Source organism: Callithrix jacchus, chromosome 2 (genome assembly GCF_049354715.1).
Source record: "Callithrix jacchus isolate 240 chromosome 2, calJac240_pri, whole genome shotgun sequence".
Classification (NCBI taxonomy): domain Eukaryota; kingdom Metazoa; phylum Chordata; class Mammalia; order Primates; family Cebidae; genus Callithrix; species Callithrix jacchus.
This window is the reverse complement of record NC_133503.1, coordinates 170,725,966-170,748,707: the sequence shown is the minus strand read 5'-3', so window position 1 is coordinate 170,748,707 and position 22,742 is coordinate 170,725,966. Positions and strand designations below refer to the sequence as shown.

The 22,742-nt window shown below is 39.7% G+C and overlaps 1 protein-coding gene across 3 annotated transcripts in view; it reads left to right on the top strand.

The window, feature by feature from the left end:
• Positions 1 to 20,734, top strand: part of TTC23L (tetratricopeptide repeat domain 23 like) — a 71,099-nt gene extending 50,365 nt beyond the window's left edge. The window contains exons 10-13 of one of the 3 annotated variants that reach the window (XM_035291704.3): positions 3,618 to 3,767; positions 8,301 to 8,383; positions 17,116 to 17,222; positions 19,386 to 20,734. In XM_035291704.3, the coding sequence (XP_035147595.3) occupies positions 3,618 to 3,767; positions 8,301 to 8,383; positions 17,116 to 17,197 (315 nt within the window). In that variant the 3' untranslated portion in view covers positions 17,198 to 17,222; positions 19,386 to 20,734. Of the gene's footprint in view, positions 1 to 3,617; positions 3,768 to 8,300; positions 8,384 to 11,211; positions 14,080 to 17,115; positions 17,223 to 19,385 lie in introns of those variants that run through there. The other 2 variants (XM_035291702.3, XM_035291705.3) reach the window with 2 other exon arrangements.
• Positions 20,735 to 22,742: the final 2,008 nt, after the last annotated feature.

Genomic DNA, 22,742 nt, shown 5'->3' with positions numbered 1-22,742 from the left:
ACATGCAAATCTACAAGAAAGGCGATACTGTCGAAATCAAGGGAATAGGCACTGTCCGAAAGGAAATGCCCCACAAGTGTTCCCACGGAGAGAGCCTGTATTGTTATCCAGCCAGCTGTCTGTGTTGTAAACCCAATATTTTTGACAAGATTCTTACCAGCAGAATGAATGCATGTTTGAAGCATATTCAGCACTCTAAGAGGGGGGATAGCCTCCTGAAACTTCTGAAAGAAAATGGTCATCAGAAGAAGGAAGTCAAATAGATAGATCCCTGGGTTCAATAGAAATGCCAACCTGCTTCACCCAGCGAAGCACACTGTGAGAACTAATGGGAAGGAGCCTGAGCTGCTGGAACCTGTTTCCTGAATAGCTAGATTAACTTACAAGAAAAGAGAGAAGACTGAAATAAACAAAATCAGAAATGAAAAAAGAGTCATTAAGCTGATGCCACAACAATTAAAGGGATTATAAGAGACTACTATGAATTAATATTGCCAGTTCTTTTCAAACTCCACCATTTTCTGGAAGAGGAGGACACACTTCCAAACTCTTTATGAGGCCAGCATTACTCTGACATAAAGCCATAAAAAGCTATACTATAAGAACACTATAGTTCAATATCCCTGATGCATATAGATGCAAACATTCTCAACAAAACACCAGCAAACCAGATTTAACAGCACATTAAAAGTGTCATACGCCATCACCAAGGGGGACCTATCCCTGGGATGTTAGAATGGTTCAGCATATGAAAATCAATCAATGAGATATATCACCTTAAATAGAATGAAGGATAGAAATCATATAATACTCTGAGATGCAGAAAAAGCATTTGACAAAATTCAATACCTTTACATGATTTTAAAAAATGCAAAACAGGCTGGGCATGGTGGCTCATGCCTATAATCTCAGCACTTTGGGAGGCTGAGGTGGCAGATCACAAGGTCTAGAGTTCAAAATCAGCCTGGCCAACATGGTGAAACCCTGTCTCTACTAAAAATACAATAATAATAATAATAATAATAATTAGCTGGCTCCTGTAGTTCCAGCTACTTGGGAAGCTGAGGTGAAAGAATTGCTTGAACCTGGGAGGCAGAGGTTGCAGTGGGCCTTGGGTCACTGCACTCCAGGAACAGAACAAGACTGTCTTAAAAAAAGAAAAGTCAACAAAGAAAGAATAGAAGGAAATTACCTCAACATAATAAAGGCCATACATATATGCAAAGCCTATAGCTAATATCATACTCAATGGTGAAAAACTGAAAGCTTTTACTTTAAGAATAGGAACAAAAGAAGGATGCCCACTTTCTCCAATTCTATTCAACATAGTACTGGAAGTACTAGCCAGAGCAGTTAGGCAGGAAAATGAAATAAAAAACATCCAAATATGAACAGAAGTAGAATTATTTCTGTTCACAGAATGACATGACATTATGTAGAAAACCCTAGTGATCTCTCTCTCTCTCTCTCTCTCTCTCATACACACACACACACACACACACACACACACCCTGTTTGAACTAATAAATTCAACTAAATTATAGGAAACAAAATCAGCCTACAAAAATCAGTTGCATTTTTATATACTAACACTGAACAATTTGAAAAGGAAGGTAAGAAAATCAATTCACAATAGCATCAAAAAGAATAAAATACTTAGGAATAAACTTAAGGAGGTGAAAGACTTTTACACTGAAAGAAAATAAACAGGAACACAATAAATTAAATGCATTGTTTCCTACTCTAAAAAATGCAAAAATATTACTGTAGCCTTGAGATTCCTGATTTATTGACAGTGTTTTCTGGAAAGCAGCAACTGACGTCCCTTTTATGTTTGTTAATCTGACATGCCACGTTAGGGTTGATGATTTCATGCTCAACCCAATTCTGAAGAAGTGTTCTGTTGTACTTGTCAACATAGATAATTCAGGCAGTGAGTGGGTGATGTGCAGTTCTTAAGGGAGCCAGCAACAATACCTCTTCACCTTCTCTAAAGAGAGCGCATTGGGAAGGCAAATGAGTACAAGCACCGTTGTCCTATGAATAATTTCCAATGAATACTTAATTTATTTTTGCTGTATTGTAAGTAGTTAACAGTGACAGCTTTGCTGAAAGAAAACTGGCCTAGATGTTTCAAAAATGTCAATGTCATGAAAGACCAAAAGGGCAGGAGAACTGTTACAGATTAAAGGATAATGAAAACTAAATGTGGTACATGAAGATTAGATGCTAGATTTTAAGGAGGTGTAAAGTACATTATTGGAACAATAGGGAAATTTGAATATGGCGCATATATTAGGAAACATTGTTGTATTGATGTAAGATTTATTGAATGATAATGTGATTGTAGATATGTAGGAGAATTTTCTTGTTCTAAGAAAACACAAACTTAAGTGTTCAGCAGTGGCCACGTGTGATGGCTCATGCCTGTCTGTAATTCCAGTAATTTGGGACACCAAGGCAGGAGGATTGCTTGAGCCCAGGAGTTCATGACCATACATAGTGGGACTCTGTCTCTAAGAAAATAAATAAATAAATTAGTTGGGCAGAGTAGTGTGCAACTATAGTCCCAGCTACTACAGAGGGTGAGGTGGAAGATCGTTTGAGCCTCGAAGGTCGAGGCTGCAGTGAGCCATGATCACACCCCTGCACTGCAGCCTGAGCAAGAGAGTGAGATCCTGTCTCAAACAAACTAACAAACAAACAAAGCATTTAGGGGTAAAGTATCTTGATTACTACAACTTATTTTCAACAAAAATAGATGTGTGGATGCATGTATATTTATATATAGAGAGAGATTATTATTTTTTTTTTAAATTTTTTATTGGATTTTAGGTTTTGGGGTACATGAGCAGAGCATGCAAGACAGTTGTGTAGGAACACACATGGCAGTGTGCTTTTCTTTCCTTCTCCCCTTCACCCACATTTGGCATTTCTCCCCAGGCTATCCCTCCCCACCTCCCCCTCCCACTGGCCCTCCCCTTTTCCCCCCAATAGACCCCAGTGTTTAGTACTCCCCTTTCTGTGTCCACGTGTTCTCATTTTTCATCACCCGCCTATGAGTGAGAACATGCGGTGTTTGAGAGATTATTTTTTAAGAAGAGAGAACAATAAAGCAAATGTGGCAAAATTGTAGCAATGTGTGAATCTAGGTGAAAACTGTATGGGTATTTATTTTACTCTTCTTTTAGCTTTTCTGAAGGTTTGAAAAAACTTAAAATAAAAAATAGGTGAATAAAAAAGAGTGAGGGTTGTGGAATTCAGGCTGTCTGGTGTTGGAATTCTGACACTGACGATGATATGCTGTATGAGCTGAGGCAAGATCCTTAGCAGTTCCTAGTTTCCATTCCTTCATCTATAAAATGACAGTTCCTCTCTTGTAGAGAAGCCATGAAAATTTAATAGTATTTTACATACGAATTAATTATTATTAACTATAAGCTTGGAACTTTAATTCTTAATACAAATTACTTAGGTGACACTTCACAATGGACTGATCTCGGTGGGTTATGTCATCGTTGGGTACAATGCCTTCTCCATAGAGCTCAGGGAATAGAACCAGCATGCTCCTTCGGAATTGCCAGGCTGATTTATTTTTTTAACATTTTATCCCTCAGGAAGCTCACAGACTGCTAAAGTCTTCGTTAAAGTCCCAGATCATCAGCTATGGTGACTATAGCAAAAATGTGGCTGAATCTTTTTATAACATGGGCAGGATCTGCTTTGCCAAAGGAGAGCACAGAAGGGCAATTCAGCTGCTGAGGAAGGTGACTATTAGCTGGTTTCATTACATTTTCCCCTGGGCTTGTAAGCAGAATGCAAGGAGCTATGGATGTACGTATGTATGCGTGTATGTGTGTATTTTCCCCTCCCTTCCATTTCATTCCCTCTGTCTTTCTTTCCTTTTCTCTTTTTAAGTGATGTGTTATCTTTCGAAAGTTGTCTGCTTTCTTAGATGTGCTGAGGGAGAATACGATACAAAAACTTTTGTTGAGTCCATGCCTGGGCAAGAGTCTTTAAAAGAGTAACACCCTAATCTTGGAATCTAAGTATGATAGTGGCAGAATCTCTTGAAAGCACTTCAAGGTTGGGTGGAATTAATAATACCTTGTTTAACCATCCATACCCAAGTACTCATTCCCCTTCCAGAGAACTCATTCCCTTGCAGTAGGGGTGGGCAAGAGGTGTTCAACCAGTCAGTATGCTGACAGGATGAAGCTAATGACTTAGTAAGGTAGATGGGTATGCCTCTTCATAAAACCTAAGTTGGTTCAAAGTCAGAGGAAAAGTTGGTAAAGATCAAGTAATACTCAAGTGAGAAAAGGGTGGAATCAGAAGCAGTCTACATCAAGTTTGCAGAGATTTTCATCTCATTTCAGGCTAACCTAATGTGACAAGAAAATGGTAAATAACAGGAGAAAGGGGTTACTCATTTTGAAGAATCAGAGGAAAAAGAAGCCTCCTGAAAGTAAGTTACAGGAGCCAGGATAGCTTTTCCTGGGAGGCATGAACACATGGATGTCATGGGGGCAGAGGCCTGAAAGGAGAGAAAACTTTGAGATGAAAGGATGACAATCTGAGGACAAAAGATGAGATGAAACGAAAAATGATGAGTGGGAACGATCCAAGATGGCCGATCGCTAACATCCCGAGATTGCAGCTCTCAGGGAAGGCTCGGAGAACTAGAGGACGCCACACTTTCAGACAAAGTCTGGTTGCTCACGGAGCAGAAGATCCCCCAGTGGAGGAAACACACGGGTCGCCAGCGTGACTCTCGTGGCCGGTGCAGCGGTTCCGCCCGCACCTCGGCGGGGCAGCTCTTGGAGCAGAGTAAACACATTTGGAGGACCCACACGGGCCCCCAGCACAATACCAGAGCCAGGCGCAGCGGCAGTGACGGCACCTCGGTGCGGCAGCTCTCGGCGCAGAGTAAACGGGACGGGTTCCCCTTCTGACCGAGGTTTGGAGCCCCGGGAAGGCAGAGTCACCTACTACGGACACAAGAAGGAAGCCAGACAGGAGAATCCCGGGCAGAAAAGTACCATCAGTTTTAACGCCGCTGCTCTGGCCCTGGGAACTAACAACCTGGACGTCCACTCAAGAGACCTAATCTGAAAGTTGGTAATTTCAAAGACGACAGGAGGATAAATTTACAATGATGGGAAGAAACCAGCGTAAAAAAGCTGAGATCTCATCAGAGAATAAATATTTCTCAACAATTTGACCCACAATTTTTTTTAAAAATAAGAATTATTGAGATGACTCTAATAGTGACATTTATTTCATGTTTTATCTGTAATACTCCATAATGTTTTATACTAAGCAAAGCAATAAAAACCTCTCTCACAAAAAAAAAAAAAAAAAAAAAAAAAAGCTGAGAATACTCAAAGTCAGAACGCCTCTCCCTCTAAAGATGATCACAGTTCCACATCAACAATGGAACAAGGCTTGATGGAGAAAGAGCGCATCCTGATGACAGAATCACTCTTCAAGGAATGGATAATAACAAACTTCGGTGAGTTAAAAGAACATGTTGTAGCCCAACGTAAAGAAACTAGGAACTTTGAAAAAAGGTTTGATGAAATCCTATTGAGAATAGACAACTTAGAGAGGAGTATGAGTGAATTAATGGAACTGAAGAATACAATACAGGAACTCCGAGAAGTATGCACAGGTTTAAACACTCGAATTGTTCAAGCAGAAGAAGAGATATCAGAGGTCAAAGTTCAACTTAATGAAATAAAACGTGAAGAAAAGATTAGAGAAAAAAGGATAAAAAGGAATGAGCAAAGTCTCCAAGAAATGTGGAACTATATGAAAAGACCAAATTTGCGTTTGATAGGTGTACCTGAATGCGACAGAGAGAATGAATCCAAGCTGGAAAATACCCTTCAGGATATTATTCAGGAAAATTTTCCTAAACTAGCAAAGCAGGTCAAAATTCAACCCCAGGTAATACAGAGAACACCACAGAGATATTCCTCAAGAAGAGCAACCCCAAGGCACATAATCGTTAGATTCACCAGGGTTGAAACGAAGGAGAAAATACTAAGGGCAGCCAGAGAGAAAGGTCATGTTACCCACAAAGGCAAGCCTATCAGACTTACAGCAGATCTCTCAGCAGAAACTCTACAGGCCAGAAGAGAGTGGGGGCCAATATTCAACATCCTCAAAGAACAGAACCTTCAGCCCAGAATTGCATATCCAGCCAAACTAAGCTTCACAACTGAAGGAAAAATAAAATCTTTTATGAACAAGCAAGAACTCAGAGAGTTTATTACCACCAGGCCTGCTTTACAAGAGCTTCTGAAAGAAGCATTACACACAGAAAGAAACAACCAATATTAGCCTTTCTAAAAATACACCATAAAGTAAAGAGCACCAACATAAAGAAGAATTTATACCAATGAATGGATAAAACAGCCGGTCAACATCAAATGGCAGTAACCCTAAATTTAAATTGACTAAATCCCCCAATCAAAAGACACAGCCAAAACCCAACGGCATGTTACATCCAGACCTGTTTCACATGCAAGGATACACAAAGACTCAAAACAAAGGGATGGAGAAAGATTTACCAACCAAATGGAGAGCAAAAATAAATAATAAATAAATAAAAAGCAGGAGTTGCAATTCTCGTATCAGATAAAATAGATTTTAAAGCAACAAAGATATAGTGGTAAAAGGATCAATGCAACAACAAGAGCTAACGATCCTAACACCCAGATACGAGACTTAGATTCAATGAGACAGAAAATTAATAAGGATATCAAGGACTCAAACTCAGATCTGGAACAAGTAAACTTAATAAATATTTATAGAGCTCTCCACTTCAAATACACAAAATATACATTCTTGTCAATACCACATCACACCTACCCATAAGTTTAAATGAAACATTGATTGGCCATTATTAATACCCAATTTTTTTCAAAATAAAGCAATATTTCCATTTACTCTCCCTCTTTTTCTTCCTCTTTCTTCCTCTCCTTTACTTAATTTTTTTTTCTTTCCTTCTCTCAAAAAAAAAGAAATCAACTTGTAAACCTCTAGATCCAGGTCGGCAATGTCTCTCTCATTGCTTGATTTCCTTCCTTCCCTTCCCTCCCTCCCTCCCTCCATGCTTCCTCCCTTCCTTCCTTCCTTCCTTCATCCCTTCCTTCCTCCCTACCTCGTCCTTCTTCCCTCCCTTCCTGCCTTCTGCCCCCCCCCCAAAAAAAAAAGAAAAATGATGAGTGAAATGAGAAGGGTTCCAGAGAAACAGGTCTAATAAAATTCAAACCACATTGAAAATAATGAAGACTCAACACGGAGTGATATTGAGTATTGTTTCTCAAATCTAGAATTGCAACACAGTCAGTGAGAAACACAACAAAACAAGCAAAAAACAGATTCCTGAGTCTCACCCCAGATCCTCTGAATTAAAAGTTGTGAGCTGTGTCCAGAATCTGTTTTTTTAGTAGTTCTAGAGGCAGTTTTAATATGCTGCCAATTTGAAGAATCAAGATTGATATAACAAACTTGAAAAGCTCTCCCGGAACACAGACTGAAAGAAGAGAGGGATCTCATGAGAAAGTAGTTAGTATGAAGGACAAAGTAGAGATTCAGCTAAAGAACTGTATGTATTTCTGAAAAAATTATCATGATTGGAATCGAAGTAGTATCAGAGAGATCACTGAAGACAAACGTTCTGAAATTTAAAAAGACCATAGCATCCACATTGTGAGGTTTACTGTGTTCCACACAAAATCAGTATAAGGAGAGCCTCATTTAGCTTTTAACCTGGCAATGAATTTCTGATGGCTTGTGCAATAGATGGAATGTTTGTGTCCCTTCAATATTCATATGTTGAAACCTAATCTCCGATGTGGTGGTATTCTGAGATGGGACCTTTAGAAGGTGATTAGCACTCCAGAGTGGAGCCTTCATGAATGGGTTTAGTGACCTTTTGAAAGAATCCTCCGAGAGCTTCCTTGCCCCTTCTACTATGTGAGTTTACAGCAAGAAGACAGCTGTCAATGAACCAGGAAGTGGGCCCTCACTAGACATGAAATGGACTAAGACATCATGGCTATATCCTCCATTTGAAATAGGATTCAACTTGGCAATTTAGGATGCTGTAAGCCTAGGTGGGGGCTACATCCTTGTTATCAGCTTAGGGAACAAATGAAATGTAGTACAGGTGTTTGAAATGTGAACTTGTGACATCTCATTTCTGCTGATCCTTTCCTGAGTTTGGTTTGCAGTTAAGGCGCTTGCTATCTGACTCTCTTTATTCTGTTGCTTCTCACCTTACCTAGTGTCTGATGATTCAAATCCTTGCATATGGAGGTGAACACAGTAAAAGCAGAGAGACAAAGAGCCTTCTTACCCTGTTGCAGAGGTAAGTTCTGGCCCTGGTCATCAGCCAGGTCATCAATGTGGATATATGCATGGCGTGGCCTCTCCCAGTTCAACCAGGTAGGGATGATTCACCTCTAACATTCTTGCTAGCAAGGTGAAGTCCTACCTGTGTATGAATTTAGCCAAATCCTATATTTGGGGAAATCAGTTGATTTCTTATAGTTTCTTAGAACCCAGTATTAGAGGGTCTGCTGCAATAATATTGAGTATTTATCATATCCCTTTCAATGCTGAGCATTATAGAAAAGCCCTGCAAGGTGTAGCTGATCACAGTGTGATAGATACAGTACGATTCAGACAAAGTAGATGAGTGCCTTAAGATTATTTTCCTTGCTGGACATACAAAGTCTAGGTCCGTAAACATGCGGCAAGTTTTTTAGGATACAGTTGTCTCCAAAGTTAATAATGACAGAGCCTCTTCAGATTCTTTTTAAAAAATGTTTAGAATTTAAGTCAAAGAGAGTTTTGTATAGACTTGCCTCAGTCTTTAAACTTGATGCTGTCAGTGACACTTATCATTGACGTTTGTTCATCCCAGAATAGTATTGACCTTTAACTGTTCTCTTTTAAGAGGGAAACGGATGAAAACTTGTTGAGTTTCTACCGAATTCATAAAACTGAACTAGGTCCTATTCATAAAGTATATAATTTAATCCTCTCAAATACACAATATGATAGCTCTCATTTGACAGAAGGGAGCTTGATATTTTATAAAGGAATTTGCCTAAATTCACTCAGTCTCAGAGATTTAGACTGAAATAAGTGTGACTCTAAAGGCCATGTGCTTTTCCCTGAGAGCCCTCTAACAGAGGTGAATTGCTACTGAGAGTTAGGACCCTGAATCACCAGCAGTGGCTGACAATTGGTCCCCTTCTCACCAAGTACACCAGGCTAGACAGGGGGGGGGGAAGACCATGCCATGGAGAATACATGCAGCCATCCTATCCACACACTTTTCAGTCACAGCCACACCTGAGGTGGGCCCCAGAGGAGGCTACCTCCTGTTTTATCATCATCCAGAGGAGGACGTTCTCCAGCCTCTTCAATAATTCCCGTGTTAGGAGGATATAGAGGATCAGCCACAGGACAAAATGGGAAACTTTGCTCCTACCTGTTGGTGTATGTGAAAGCATTTTCTTAATCAATAACCATAAAAATATTAATAACTATAATGTAGAAGGTTTTCCATTTCCTTGGCACTGTATTATATATTTACATATACATTTCAGATTCATAAACCACACTGTTAGTGGGTATATGTATCTTCCATGTTCAGGTGATGAAATTGAAGCTCAGAAAGTTTGAGTATCTTGGCTGGGCATGATGGCTCACACCTGTAATCCCAAAACTTGGGCAGGCCAAGGCAGGTGGATTGCTTGAGCCCAGGAGTTCAAGACTAGCCTGGGCAACATGGTGAAACCCCATCTTTACAAAAAATATAAAAATTAGTGTGGTGTAGTGGCATGTGCCTGTGGTACCAGCTACTTGGGAGGCTGAGGTGGAAAGATAATTTGAGCCCAAGGTCAAGGGTGCAGTGAGTTGTGATCGTGCCACTGCACTCCAGCCTAGGTGACAGACTGAGACCCTGTCTCAATAAAGAAAAAGAAAAAAAGAAAGGTTGGGTATTTTGTTCATAAGATAGCTGGTAAATGTAAGATTTCAATCTGGGTTGATCAAATTTCAAAAATACCCTTTCACTATGTAATACAAATTCTGATCTTGATGAATTTGAGTATATGTATGAGGATACCTGTAAGGTAAGCCTCCAGAACCCATTTTACATATGGGAAAACTGAAAACTGATTTACTGAAGTTAACTTACCCAGAAAGAGGCAAAGCTAGAATTTTAATCTGGGTCTCTCTAACTCCGGAATCTGTACTCTATAGGCAGTATAGCTTACAATCTGAAGACAGGCTGTCTGGATTTTTTTTTTTTAAGATGGGGTCTTGCTGTGTTGCTCAGGCTGGTCCAAACTCCTGTGTCCAAACGGTCTTCCTTCTTCTGCCTCCCAAGTATCTGAGATTACAGGCATCTTCCATTGCACCCAGGATTGCCTGGATTTAAAAAGTCAGGCTCCAACACTCAGCTCTCTGACCTGGGTAAAGTGACTTAACCCCCCTTAGCCTCTATCTATTCATCAGTAAAATATTAGTACTTTTATCAAAAAGTACGTTTTCTGAAAGTTAATGAGATCATAAATAGTACAAGACTTATATCAGGGCCTGGAAGGTCTTAGCCGGTTTTCAATGCCCAGTGAATGTTGAGATCATAATAACAAAATAACAAAAGTGCAAGAGATAATAGATCAGAATGTTAAAATAAGAGGTTTCTTTGTATCACTCTATTATTGTTTTATATTAAGAGTAATAGGTACAGAGTATGTTACTAGAGTCAGACTTGTGATCTTAACCTGCCTTTTCCACTCACAAGTATGTGACCTTGGACAAATCACTTAACCTCCTTGAGCCTTGTTTTCTATCACTAACATGCAGATAATAGTAAACAACATAGAGTTGTTGTGAGTTTTAAATAGAATCATGTCTATAACATGCATAGTACAGTGCCTGGCAGAGTATGTGCTCAATAGATGTTCGTAAAACACCCCCCCCTTCCCCTTCACAGAAGACTGCCTTTTGCTTTCCGGGCAGCAGTTCAGAATATTTGAAATCAGGGATAATCGTTAGCCACTATTACCATATGTTAGTTTTGCGAATTTGAATCTTTGAACATACAGAATGTACTCTAAAGTACATTTTGTGCTTTGAAGGTAATACTAATGAAACTAAAAGAACAATGTGTAATTTCAGAGAAAAAAAACGCATGATCTTTCCTCCAAAATAAACAGAAGTTCTACTCAGCTTGTATTTAAAAAGAGATACTTCAGAAAATCCGGAATGAATCTGATTCCTCGGTAGCCAAAGGTTGCTTTGCCTTCCAGTATTTACTGTGCCTTTTAGGTGATTTGGAAAGATTAATAGAAGGAGAAAAATTAGAAAATCTAATTCAGACCCTAGGTATGAGTTTCTTCAGGCACTTGGAAATTAATTTTTCTTTCTGTAAATTACAATGAGACCAAACCTACCGAGAAAGTCGATATAAGGGGAAAAGAAGAGTCTTTTGAAGGACTTTGCTGTAGCAGAAGGTTTTTCTTTCCCTGAAACAAGCCCATATCTCATTCCTGAAGAACTGCTGAGCAAAGCCATGGGAGTAACTGCCAAAGCCAGATGTCAAAACCCCAGGCAAGGATTGCTCTCTCTTTGCAAACTTCGGCATCTCACTGGAGTAATCAGTCCCAGATGTCCTGGAACTCTGCTGGTTTTCCGACGTACTCTCCTGCTTCTTACCTCACCTCTTCCGGAGACTCCTTGACTACACTCACTGGACTTTCGTTGCTAGAAGCCTGAATTCTTGGCTTTTGAAGTCTCTGTAAAAAAGCTAAAATAGAAACGGCCCCTTGAAATTAGAGTTAATTTCAAGGTTAAATGACACTTGCAAGGGCCTCAGATAAAATTCTGGTGTACAGAAAGGGCCTAGAAAATCTCAGACTTGGAAGTAAACTTTCAGGTTGTTTAGTCTTTTATCTAAATCACAAATGTACTTCAGTTTTAATCATTTACATGTCTAGCTCACTTAAGCACCAAAAATACTAATATGTTTAAGCTGTAGTCCCTTATGTGAAAATAGACACATATGACCAGATTACAAGTTAGTCTGTAGTAAGTCTTTAATAGAAATGTAAAGAGAAAGATGCAAGCAATAAATCATGAGCCTAGAAATGTGGGTGGAAACTCTGCATAGGTTGAGGGCTGGGGTGCAGGGTCTTTGAAGAAAAGTAGACCCAAGCAGTAGACAAGAAGCCAGAGGAGAGTATTCCAAGTTGCATGAACAGAAGCATAGTGGCATAGATCCTTGATATCGCTGAGGAAAAGAAGTGGTCTTGAGTCGTAGTTTAAGGTACTTGAGGAGGGACATGCTGGACATGAGTTTGGAAAGACAGACCTGGGGGCTAGATCATGGAATTTTTACGTGCCATGCTAAGGCATTTAGAATTTATTTAGTAGACAGAAGGCAACCATCAAACAGTTTTGAGCAGGATATGACATGATTAATTATTGGCTTTAAAACATTAACTCTAACAGCAATGAGAAGGATAGATAGTACCTAGGGAGAAGTAGGGAGAGCAGTTAGGAGGCAGATCTGGTAGTCCAAGGGAGAGATGTTTAGACCCTTAATTATTTAAAGCCATAGTAGAAAGAATGTGCAGAAGATGGATTGAGAAGCTACATGGAGTTTGTACTGCCAGACCTTGGGACCAGTCAGATGTGAGGTTTAATAAGGCAGGAATCAAAGGTAGGTTTGAAGTTTCTAGCTTGGGCAGCTGGCTGAATGGCAATGCTATTAAATAGTATTGGCAAGAGGAATAATCTTGGAGGATGTCTAGGACACCTGAGGGAAGATGGTTTCCGCTTTGGATATGTTTGCGGCACCCACAATACATTCACTTGGCAATGGCTGGTAAGCTGTTGGCTGTATGGGCCAGGAGCTCAAAGAAATGATTCTGAAGCTAATAGAATGTAAGATAACCCATGGAATGCATACGTGTGAAACAAGAAGGCTTAGGAAGGAACTTTGAGGAACACTTATTTCAGAGAGAATATAATATGGTGATCTGGTAGCAGAACAGCTGGGGCTCAAATTTGAGCTTTCCCACTTATAATGAGACTTCCTAAGGCTTGCTTTCTTCATCTGTGAAAATGCACATAAATAGAGCATTTCATTTTAAGTGCTTTACTTCGTGTATGGCACATAGCAAGCGTCTGTGAAATTTTAGTTATTGTAATTATCACTTTGTATTATTTATGGATCACGCAGAAAGAGGAACTGAAGGGGAGACTCTGAAAGAGTCCTTAAGAATCAGGAGAGTCAGGAAATAATACAAAAGAAATCAGAGGACAAAGTTTCAGTGAAAGGCCAGTGTCATTGTTACAAAAGACATGGAGGGGAGACACTTCAAAGTGGAAGAAATCCATGTGACCAATAAACACACATACACAAAGATTCCAATCTCAGGCATGATTCAAAACATGAAATACCATTTTTAACCTATCATTTTTGTGGTAATGAAAAATATAGGTAATAAAACCCAGCTCTCTCAAAGCTATGGAGTAATCAGCCCTCTCAATATTTATATGGGACTGACTGTATGGGGCTGATTACACCCTCTCAATCCCCTCCCCTCCCCTCCCCTCCCCTCCCCTCTCCTCTCCTCCTTTTTCTTTTCTTTTGAAATGGAGTCTTTCGGCTGGAGTGCAGTGGTGTGATCTCGGCTCACTGCAATCTCTGCCTCCTTGGTTCAAGCAATTCTCCTGCCTCAGCCTCCTGAGTAGGTGGGATTACAGATGTGTGTCACCACACCCGGCTAATTTTGTATTTTAGTAAAGATGGAGTTTCACCGTGTTGGCCAGGCTGGTCTCGGACTCCCGACCTCAGGTGATCCACCTGCCTTGGCCTGCCAAAGTGCTGGGATTACAGGTGTGAGCCACCATGCCTGACCTAGCACTGTTTCTTGATTGCACCGTTTTGGTGGACATGTTGGGAAAAGTTAATAGACTGTTTACATTCATGTAACCTTTGACTCTGAAAGACCACTTCTAATAATCTGTCTTTTGAAATCCTTGCACAAAATATGCATTTATAAATATATGTATATATGTATGTTATATATATGTGTATACATATAACATACATATATATTTATGTTATATATTTATGTTTATATGTATATATATTTCTTTTAGATTTGTTTATAATATCATACAGTGGGAAAAACTCAAATGTCTACCAGTAGAAATACTAGTACATGTTTAGAGCCATATAATATAGTCATTCAAAGATACGATGTAGAGTCATGGAAGAATATCCCCATATATATTGTTAGGGCTAAAAACATGAAAGATTATCTCTAGGACATAGGATTATGGAGGACTTTCAAATGCTATGTTATATATTTTTGTGCCATTTTACTTTTATTTTTACAATAAATATTATTTTTGATGATAAGAAAGATACGTTTTAAGAGTATGGCATATGTATCAAATATTAAGAGAGTGCCATGTAGTGGTAAGGAATGGGCTAGTGCCAGATGGCCTGGGGTATAATCCCAGCTCTGTCTTTAGCTGCATAGTCTTGGACAAATCACTTTACTTCTCAGTTTCCTCATCCATAAAATGAGGATGAGGAACCCTATGATATTATTATAATAATATAATATTATATCTACTTCATAGGGTTGTTATTAACAAGTTAATGTAAGTAAAACTGCAAAGAAGTTGCTTGGCACATAGTCTGTGCTACTTAGAGATGATGATAGTGTTGTTGATGATGATGATGATGACTGCAGATGGGAAGAGGATAACTAATAAGAAGCCATTATAGTGGCAAATAGAAAATCATCACTGACATCACTGATATCAGCATGAGCTGTACTGGTAGAGAAGACCTTTGAGATTACTGTTTGTCCAGTAACTGATTAAATACCTCCCATAATTAGGAATTTACTATCTCTCAAAATGGTCCCTTCCTTCCATTACTGGATAGTTCTAATGGCTTGAAGAATGTAGTAGTTGAGGCCATAGACTACATTTAAAGTTAGACATGTTAGACATATCTGTGTTTGAATCCAGGTTCTACCACTTTCTATGTATCTCATTTTTCTCTGATGAGGATTAGAATATTATCTATAATAAGGAAATATAATGAAGAGTAAATGAGATCATTCACATAGCACAGTATGTGGTATACAGTAAGTGCTCAATAAATATTAGCTATTTTTTAACAACTGCACCTAGTCATCAAACTTATTGATGTATGAATGCATGAAGTTATCAACTTAATTCTTCTGTTAGATGTCTCTGGAACAGCTGTATACTGAAAAGTTATTTTGATACAACTTTTGACGGGTATAAAGCTGTAGAAGCCAACAGAAGGAACAGGGAGAACCATCCTTTCTCCTTACAAGAGGGGAGCAAAGAAACGTGCCTTGATGCCTATTAACCTATTAGTGATCTACTGTTCTCTTGGTCACGTGAACAAAATGAAACAGCCTCTCCTGGGCTGAGGGGCTGGAGAAGGAAAAGTATGGTGGAAATGGGGATTTGGGAGGTGATTATCTCCAGAGAGAAGTGAGCAAGGAAAAAGAAAGTATGTGATATGCTTCAGTACGTTTTGTGTCAGCCAGACCAGTCTTAGGCAAGACCTTAGTGAAGAAAGTATGTTCCAAAAGCTGGGTTGTTTCCAGGCTGCTGCCTGGAAACATTTTCTTATCATTTTTTAGTAAACATTACAAAACTCCATCTACAAAATGAAGGAGGAAATATCTGGCCAAACCTCGGTATGAGTGAGTGAGGAGCACAATCTGCTCCAGCAGCCAGGTATCCAAACAGGGGCAGCAACTTTTCCAAATCAGGATTCTAGGACTAGCTGGAGGCATCAGGGGAGGTAAAGAAGTGAAAACTTGGAAGCCTTTAGTTCCCTGCTTGAGGGTCTCCTTTATGGGGAACAAGGGCTGCTAAGCCACAGTGAGCCAGCTCAGTGTACTTTGCCTTTAGCAGAGCAGTGCTGAGCTTTACAACCTCCAGCTACTCTGCCACACTCACAGAAATGGTCTGGTAGTAGGGTATAGCATGGAATAGGTCAGGCAGGGCAAATCCTCTTAATCTCATGGGCCCATTCTGTTACTGGCTTCCTGGAGTGATACTTGAGGTTCTAGAGCAAAAGGCTGGGTTTGGTGTTAGTGTTGTCTGCCTTGGGGTATGGGTAGGGGAATAGCTGGACTTCTACCAAGTAATTGCTGCTCAGGTATAGAGAAAAGAGCACTGTACTCTGAGTCAAGGCATCCACGTGTGAATCCCAAAAACTATGAGACCTTAAGATACTTAAGTACAAAGACCTGGAACCAACCCAAATGCTCATCAATGATAGACTGGACAGGGAAAATGTGGCACATATAACCCATGGAATATTATGCAGCCATCAAAAACGATGAGTTCGCATCCTTTGTAGGGACATGGATGAACCTGGAAACCATCGTTCTCAGCAAACTGACACAAGAACAGAAAATCAAACACCACATGTTCTCACCCATAGGTGGGTGTTGAACAATGAGAACACATGGACACAGGGAGGGGAGCATCACACACTGGGGTCTGTTGGGGGGAAATAGGGGAGGGACAGTGGGGGGTGGGGAATTGGGGAGAGATAGCATGGGGAGAAATGCCAGATATAGGTGAAGGGGAGGAAGGCAGCAAATCATGCTGCCATGTGTGTACCTATGCAACAATCTTGCATGTTCTTCACATGTACCCCAAAACCTAAAATGCAATAAAAAAAAGGAAAAGTACTAAAAAAAATACTTAAATATTGAGCCTCAGTTTCTTCGTCTTCATTCGTTCCTTTAACAAACATTTGGAGAGCACCTACTAAGTGCCAGGTGCAGTTAGAGCTGCAGGTGGTAATAAGATAAATAAAACATGGTCATTAATCTTACATGGACAGCATTCTAGTGTAAGAGACAAACATGAAGAAATAGTGAATACATGAAGTATAAGTTCTGGAAAAGCGTTCTCAGTGCAATGACAGCAGAAAGGAGAGACAGTCTATGAGAACTGGACAGGACTTCATAGAGAGAGTGACATTTGAGCTATTTCTTAAAGGACAAGTAGCAGTTCATCAAGATGGAGAAGAGAAGCCATTTCAGGAAGAAGGAACTCTACATACAAAGGCACAGAGGCATGACAGGGGGCAGGGTCTCGGAGGAATGGTAAGTACTTTACAGCTGTTGTACAGGGCATCGTGTCCTGAAGGGGGTTGCAAGGATGCTGATTCCAAGGGATGTGCATCAGTTCTCTGGGGGAGAGAAAAAGGCTCTGTGGCAGAAAGACAAAAATTAATTAAGGAAAAAAAACTGGGTTATACAAAGTAACACAGATTACTTTCCTGAAGGCTTCCCCAGACTTTTAACATACAAAGCCTTCCCTTATTGACATGTTGACAGCAAATCTGGTTTTTAAATTTTTATTTTCACATTTTAAATTTTTAGAGATAAAGACTCACTGTGTTGCCCAGGCTGGCCTCAAACTCCTGAGCTCAAGTGAATCTCCCACCTCCCAGCCTCTCAAAGTGCTGGGATTACAAGTGTGAGCCACTGTACCTGGCTGCAAATCAGTTTTTTAGAAAGCATTGTATTTTATATACCTGAAGTGTTTTTGAAATGATCAGTGATTTAAATTTTGACAAATAAAACTTTGCACTGTCTTTAGAACCAAAGTAGAAAAACTAAGGTTTGGTTTTGTTGAAAGCAAAGGGAATAGTGTGTGCTTACACTGAGGGTATACATAAATACTTTTGCAGTTTGGTAAGGAATTTTGGCCCCATTTTAGGACATAAAGTCTTTATGAACTTTGACTATCTCATCAACTATTTAATCTGATCATAGAAATATGACTTCAGTGCATCCCTATGAAATAATTTTTCTTTTTGATTCATGGAGAAGAGCTATAGTTCTGGAGACAGGCAAGCCTGAGTTCAAACCCCAGGGCTACCACTCTCTAGCTATGTGTAATTCTGGTTTCCTCATCTATAAAATGGGGATGAGTATAGTACCTATCTGTGTTGCTGTGAGAATAAATGAGATAAATGACTTGCATTATATGTAAAGTGACTAGCAGAGTGCCTGGCTCCAGAGTAATCATGTACTAAGTAACAGCTATTTTTATTTTTACTGAAAGCTGGTCTGTGACTTTATTACCTTCTACGACACCATTGCTGCGTGAAGCAGATGGAGGTAGGGGCTGATTAGTTTGTAAAGCTACTATGATTTGTAAAATCTATGAAGCTGATGTGAAAAACATTTTGCTGGTTAACATCTTGAAAGAGATATATTCTTTATAGATATGGAAAGGAATATTATAGGTTCTGGAAACACAGATAATATCATAGACAAGCAGTCTGAGACAATCACCTAAACTGAAAGATAATATATACACTAAGGAAATCAGTTGGCCTTTCAGATTTCAGGCAAGGGAAATCCTGCCACCTGGTGGTGTGAAAGAATAGGCCCAAGGCTGATTCCTACTTACTAACCCTAGCAGAGATATAGCTCTCTCACAGTTCTTAGACTTAGTCTGTGCCGATTTCTTCAGCTAATTTGGAATCTCATTATCTCCTGGTTTACTGCAAAGGAAGTTAAAGTGCCAGACAGCTTTCTGTACTTTATACAGTCCAGTAATACAGAATAAACCAGTCTTTAGTGCTATTTGCATAAAAGCTCCAAGTTCATAAAATTTTGTATCTCATACTCTACAGAACAAATATTCTTTTTAGGTAAAAAAGGGCCATGAAACCACACTTTTTTTCATGCTTGAGGTAGAAATAGGAGGTAACTGAAGAAAACTTAATAGAACCGTGTTTCTGGAGCAGTCTTTGGATCATAATATATCCAACTCCTGCTCAGCTCCTTCAGAAATGGGAAATCAGAAGACAGACATCTCAATGGCTAGAAACAAGCAAGAGAGATCCTTCACAGGGCTTTAGGCTCTAAGTCTCTGTGCTCATAAGAAGAAACCACTTGAAAATCCTGAACTATATAAAAGGCCCTAAATTAGATAGGTTTTCCACCTGGGATTTAGACAGTCCAGATAGCTCGGATACCCTTAGTTTGCCATCTGAATCAAGGGAAGCGCTCTCTGCTTTTTAGGAAGAAAACCCAAGACTAGTCCAATTTTAGAGGCCTACTAGAAGAGCCAGCATTTTGAGAGTGTAGTCATGTGGTGGAATAATGGTGACACAGTTGCCCCAGGCTAAGTGCAGCCTTTAGCTCAGGTAAGGCAATGAAATGTGCTGCTGAGGGAGGCGGGGCTGGTTAAGGAGGAAGAGAAGGCAAGAACCAAGAAAAATGCTCAAGTGGTTTTCTCCTTTCCTCTAGGTCGTTATCAGTAAATTGAAAACCTCTACCCAGGATAGCCAACAATAAAGACAACCTTGTTGATGATAAAAATTCTGGACTACAAAATGTTTCTCAACACTGATAGCATGACAGATCTAAAACAGAACAGTGTTTTTTTTTATTATTATTATTATTAAGGACTCCAGAAAAAAGGGTCCACTTAGTAGCAACATTCCAGGTAAAATACCCAAAAGCCATTAGAAACTAGGATTCTGATCTATGACTTGAGGGAAAGAACTCTTTTAAACACATGCTTTTGTTTAAGTTATAATTTCTTGTGTCACTGGGACTCCATCACCTTCCATTTCCCCTTTTCTAACTCTTTTTCAGCTGTGATTTAAAAAAAAAAAAATCTGCAATACCTAAGCAGTTTACTGGTGAACATGTTCATTTGCTACAGTTGACCACTGAACAACGCAGGGATTAGGGCTGCTGATGCCTTGTGTAATCAAAAATCTTTGTAAAACTTTGGATTCCCCCGAATCTTTTAACTACGAATAGCCTACTGTTGACTGGGAGGCTTATTGATAAGAAAAACAGTTGATTAACACATATTTTGTATGTTACATGTATATTATATATTTTTATAATGAAGTAAGCTAGACAATAGCAAAGGTTTTAAGAAAATGAAAAGGGGCCAGGTGTGGTGGCTCATGCCTGTAATCCTAGCACTTTGGGAGGCAGAGGAAGGCAGACTGCCTCAGCCCAGGAGGTCGAGACTGCAGTAAGCCACGATCGTGCCACTGCACTCCAGCCTGGGTGACAAAGTGAGACCCTGTTAAAAAAAAAAAAAAAGAAGAAGAAGAAAATACATTTACATTACTGTACTGTATTTATTGATTCTATAAGTTTACACTGTCTGTTTACAAAATGAATCCTGTGACTGAAATGAAGGGCAACCACAGACCTCGGTCTTTGGATACATATCAAGCAATTCAGCGTTTTCTTGTAATGTCATGACTTCTCTCTACTTCTTGAGAACACTTCCAGCATCACTAGTGGCACTTCGTATGGGTCCCATCATATTACTTAAGGTTTATGGTACTGCACTAACCACAATGAAAAATACTTAAGAGCCGGGCGCAGTGGCTCACGCCTGTAATCCCAGCACTTCAGGAGGCCGAGGTGGGTGGATCACGAGGTCAAGAGATCGAGACCAGCCTGGTCAACATGGTGAAACCCCATCTCTACAAATAGAAAAAAATTAGCTGGGCATGGTGGCACATGCCTGTATTCCCAGCTACTCAGGAGGCTGAGGCAGGAGAATTGCCTGAACCTAGGAGGCAGAGGTTGTGGTGAGCCGAGATCGCACCACTGCACTCCATCCTGGGTAACACGAGTGAAACTCCGTCTCAAAAAAAAAAAAAAAAAAAAAAAAAAAAAAGAAAGAAAAAGAAAAATACTTAAGAATCTCGAGAGAGTACTTCTTTCTGCCACATGAAATTTACTGGAGAGTCTAACTGCTCACGCAGAGATGATTAGCATCACATAGCATTTTGAGAGGATATTCACAAAACCTGAGCATACTGCAGCAGCAGGAGGAGGCAGCTACAAAAGGACTGTAGTACAGTATGTGCTCCAGTCGGTTTTATGCAGCTATGATTTAACCCTGCATCTTTATGTTTATTTACATTTCTCTGGACTGTGAATGGCACCATGTACTGTATATGTGTGTAAATTTTATGAATATTTCATTTTATAATAGATTTGTGCACATTTTGTAGTAGCAAATAATAAAATAGACTAGTATATATATTTCGTGCATTCATGACATACCTTTAAAATTTTTAAAAAAATATTTCTAGGCTACGCAGTTTGTGTTTTTTCAAATTGTAACTAAACACCAAAAAAAAAAAAAAAAAACTTCTAATGTGTTTATTGAAAAAAAATCCTTGTATAAGTAGATTTACACAGTTCAAATCCGTGTTAAAGGTCAACTGTATTTGGAAGTGTTTTTATTCACAGCCTGTTTGAGGTCATCAAAACTGCCTTGTGAGGAATAGTTTGATTCTTCTGAAACACTTGCCCTGATCTGATTTACTGAATTCATCGTTACATGTTAAAAGTCAGAAAGTCAGAAAGGACCTTCTTATTTCACAAAGAAACGAGTGTCAAGAGAGAGTAAGTGATTTGTTCAAGGTCAGCTTGTAACTATAAAGCAGACTTCCTGGATCACAGGTAATTACTCTTTCCATCCAACTCCTCTGCCTCCACCAAACTGGATTACAAAGGCTTGTTTTAGGAAAAACAATACTCACTGAGAGGAAAAGAATACTCACTGGGGTTGTGAGTATGACGAAAATTGTTAGCCTCTGAATAAGTGTATGTCTAGGAAAATAACTGGCAATCTTGTATGCCTTTCTTGAGAATTCAGGGACAGAGAAATCTCATTCGGGTTTGTGCTATAAATAACTGATTTTTCCGTCTGCATTTTTTCCCAGTTGTCTAACTTGATTTAATACAGCTCAAATGGCTAGGTGTGGCGGTTCACACCTATAATCTCAGCACTTTGGGAGGCCGATGCAGGTGGATCACCTGAGGTCAGGAGTTCCAAGACCAGCCTGGCCAACATGGTGAGACCCTAGCTGGGTGTGGTGTCGGGCACCCGTAATACCAGCTACTTGGGAGGCTGAGGCAGGAGAATCGCTTGAACCTGGGATGTGGAGATTGCAGTGAGCCAAGATTGTGCCATTGCACTCCAGACTAGGTGACAAAAGCAAAAGCCCATCTACAAAATAAATAAACAAACAAACAAACAAATAAATAAATAATAATACAGCTCAAAGACTCCACGTCTTTGGGGATCCAAGTGTATCACTACCAACATCTATATCAACATACTCAAGTGCTTACAGAACCACATTTTGGTTCTTCATTCAGGAAGTTATTTCAGTCATTTGTTCAGCATGTAAAATCTGAGAGTCAGCCAGTACTCAAGGTATAGTGAGTTGTGTTCTGCTGTGGCAGAAGCACACATATACCAATTAAGCCAAAGACTTGTCCACTGATTGGTAGGCCCTCTGTTGGCAGCTGCCAACCAACTCCCAGAATGCTTTAGGGTTGGCACTCAGGATCAAGGTCCCACATTGCAGCCCGGACTGAAGGCAGCTATGTATTCCATTGCCCTTCTCTGCTGTGCTTATCAACTTGGCCTGTCATTGTTCATTTTAGCCCTGTCCAGAGATGGGGCTGCTGTTCTTCCCCTGAATATTCTGAATTGATTACAGTAGCTACAGAAGAGTTGTTTCCATTTTCACACACGTAGTTGAAAATGGCTTTTCAACAATGACTGACTTAAAAAATATATACCAGAAAGAAATGGCCATTTAGACTCCA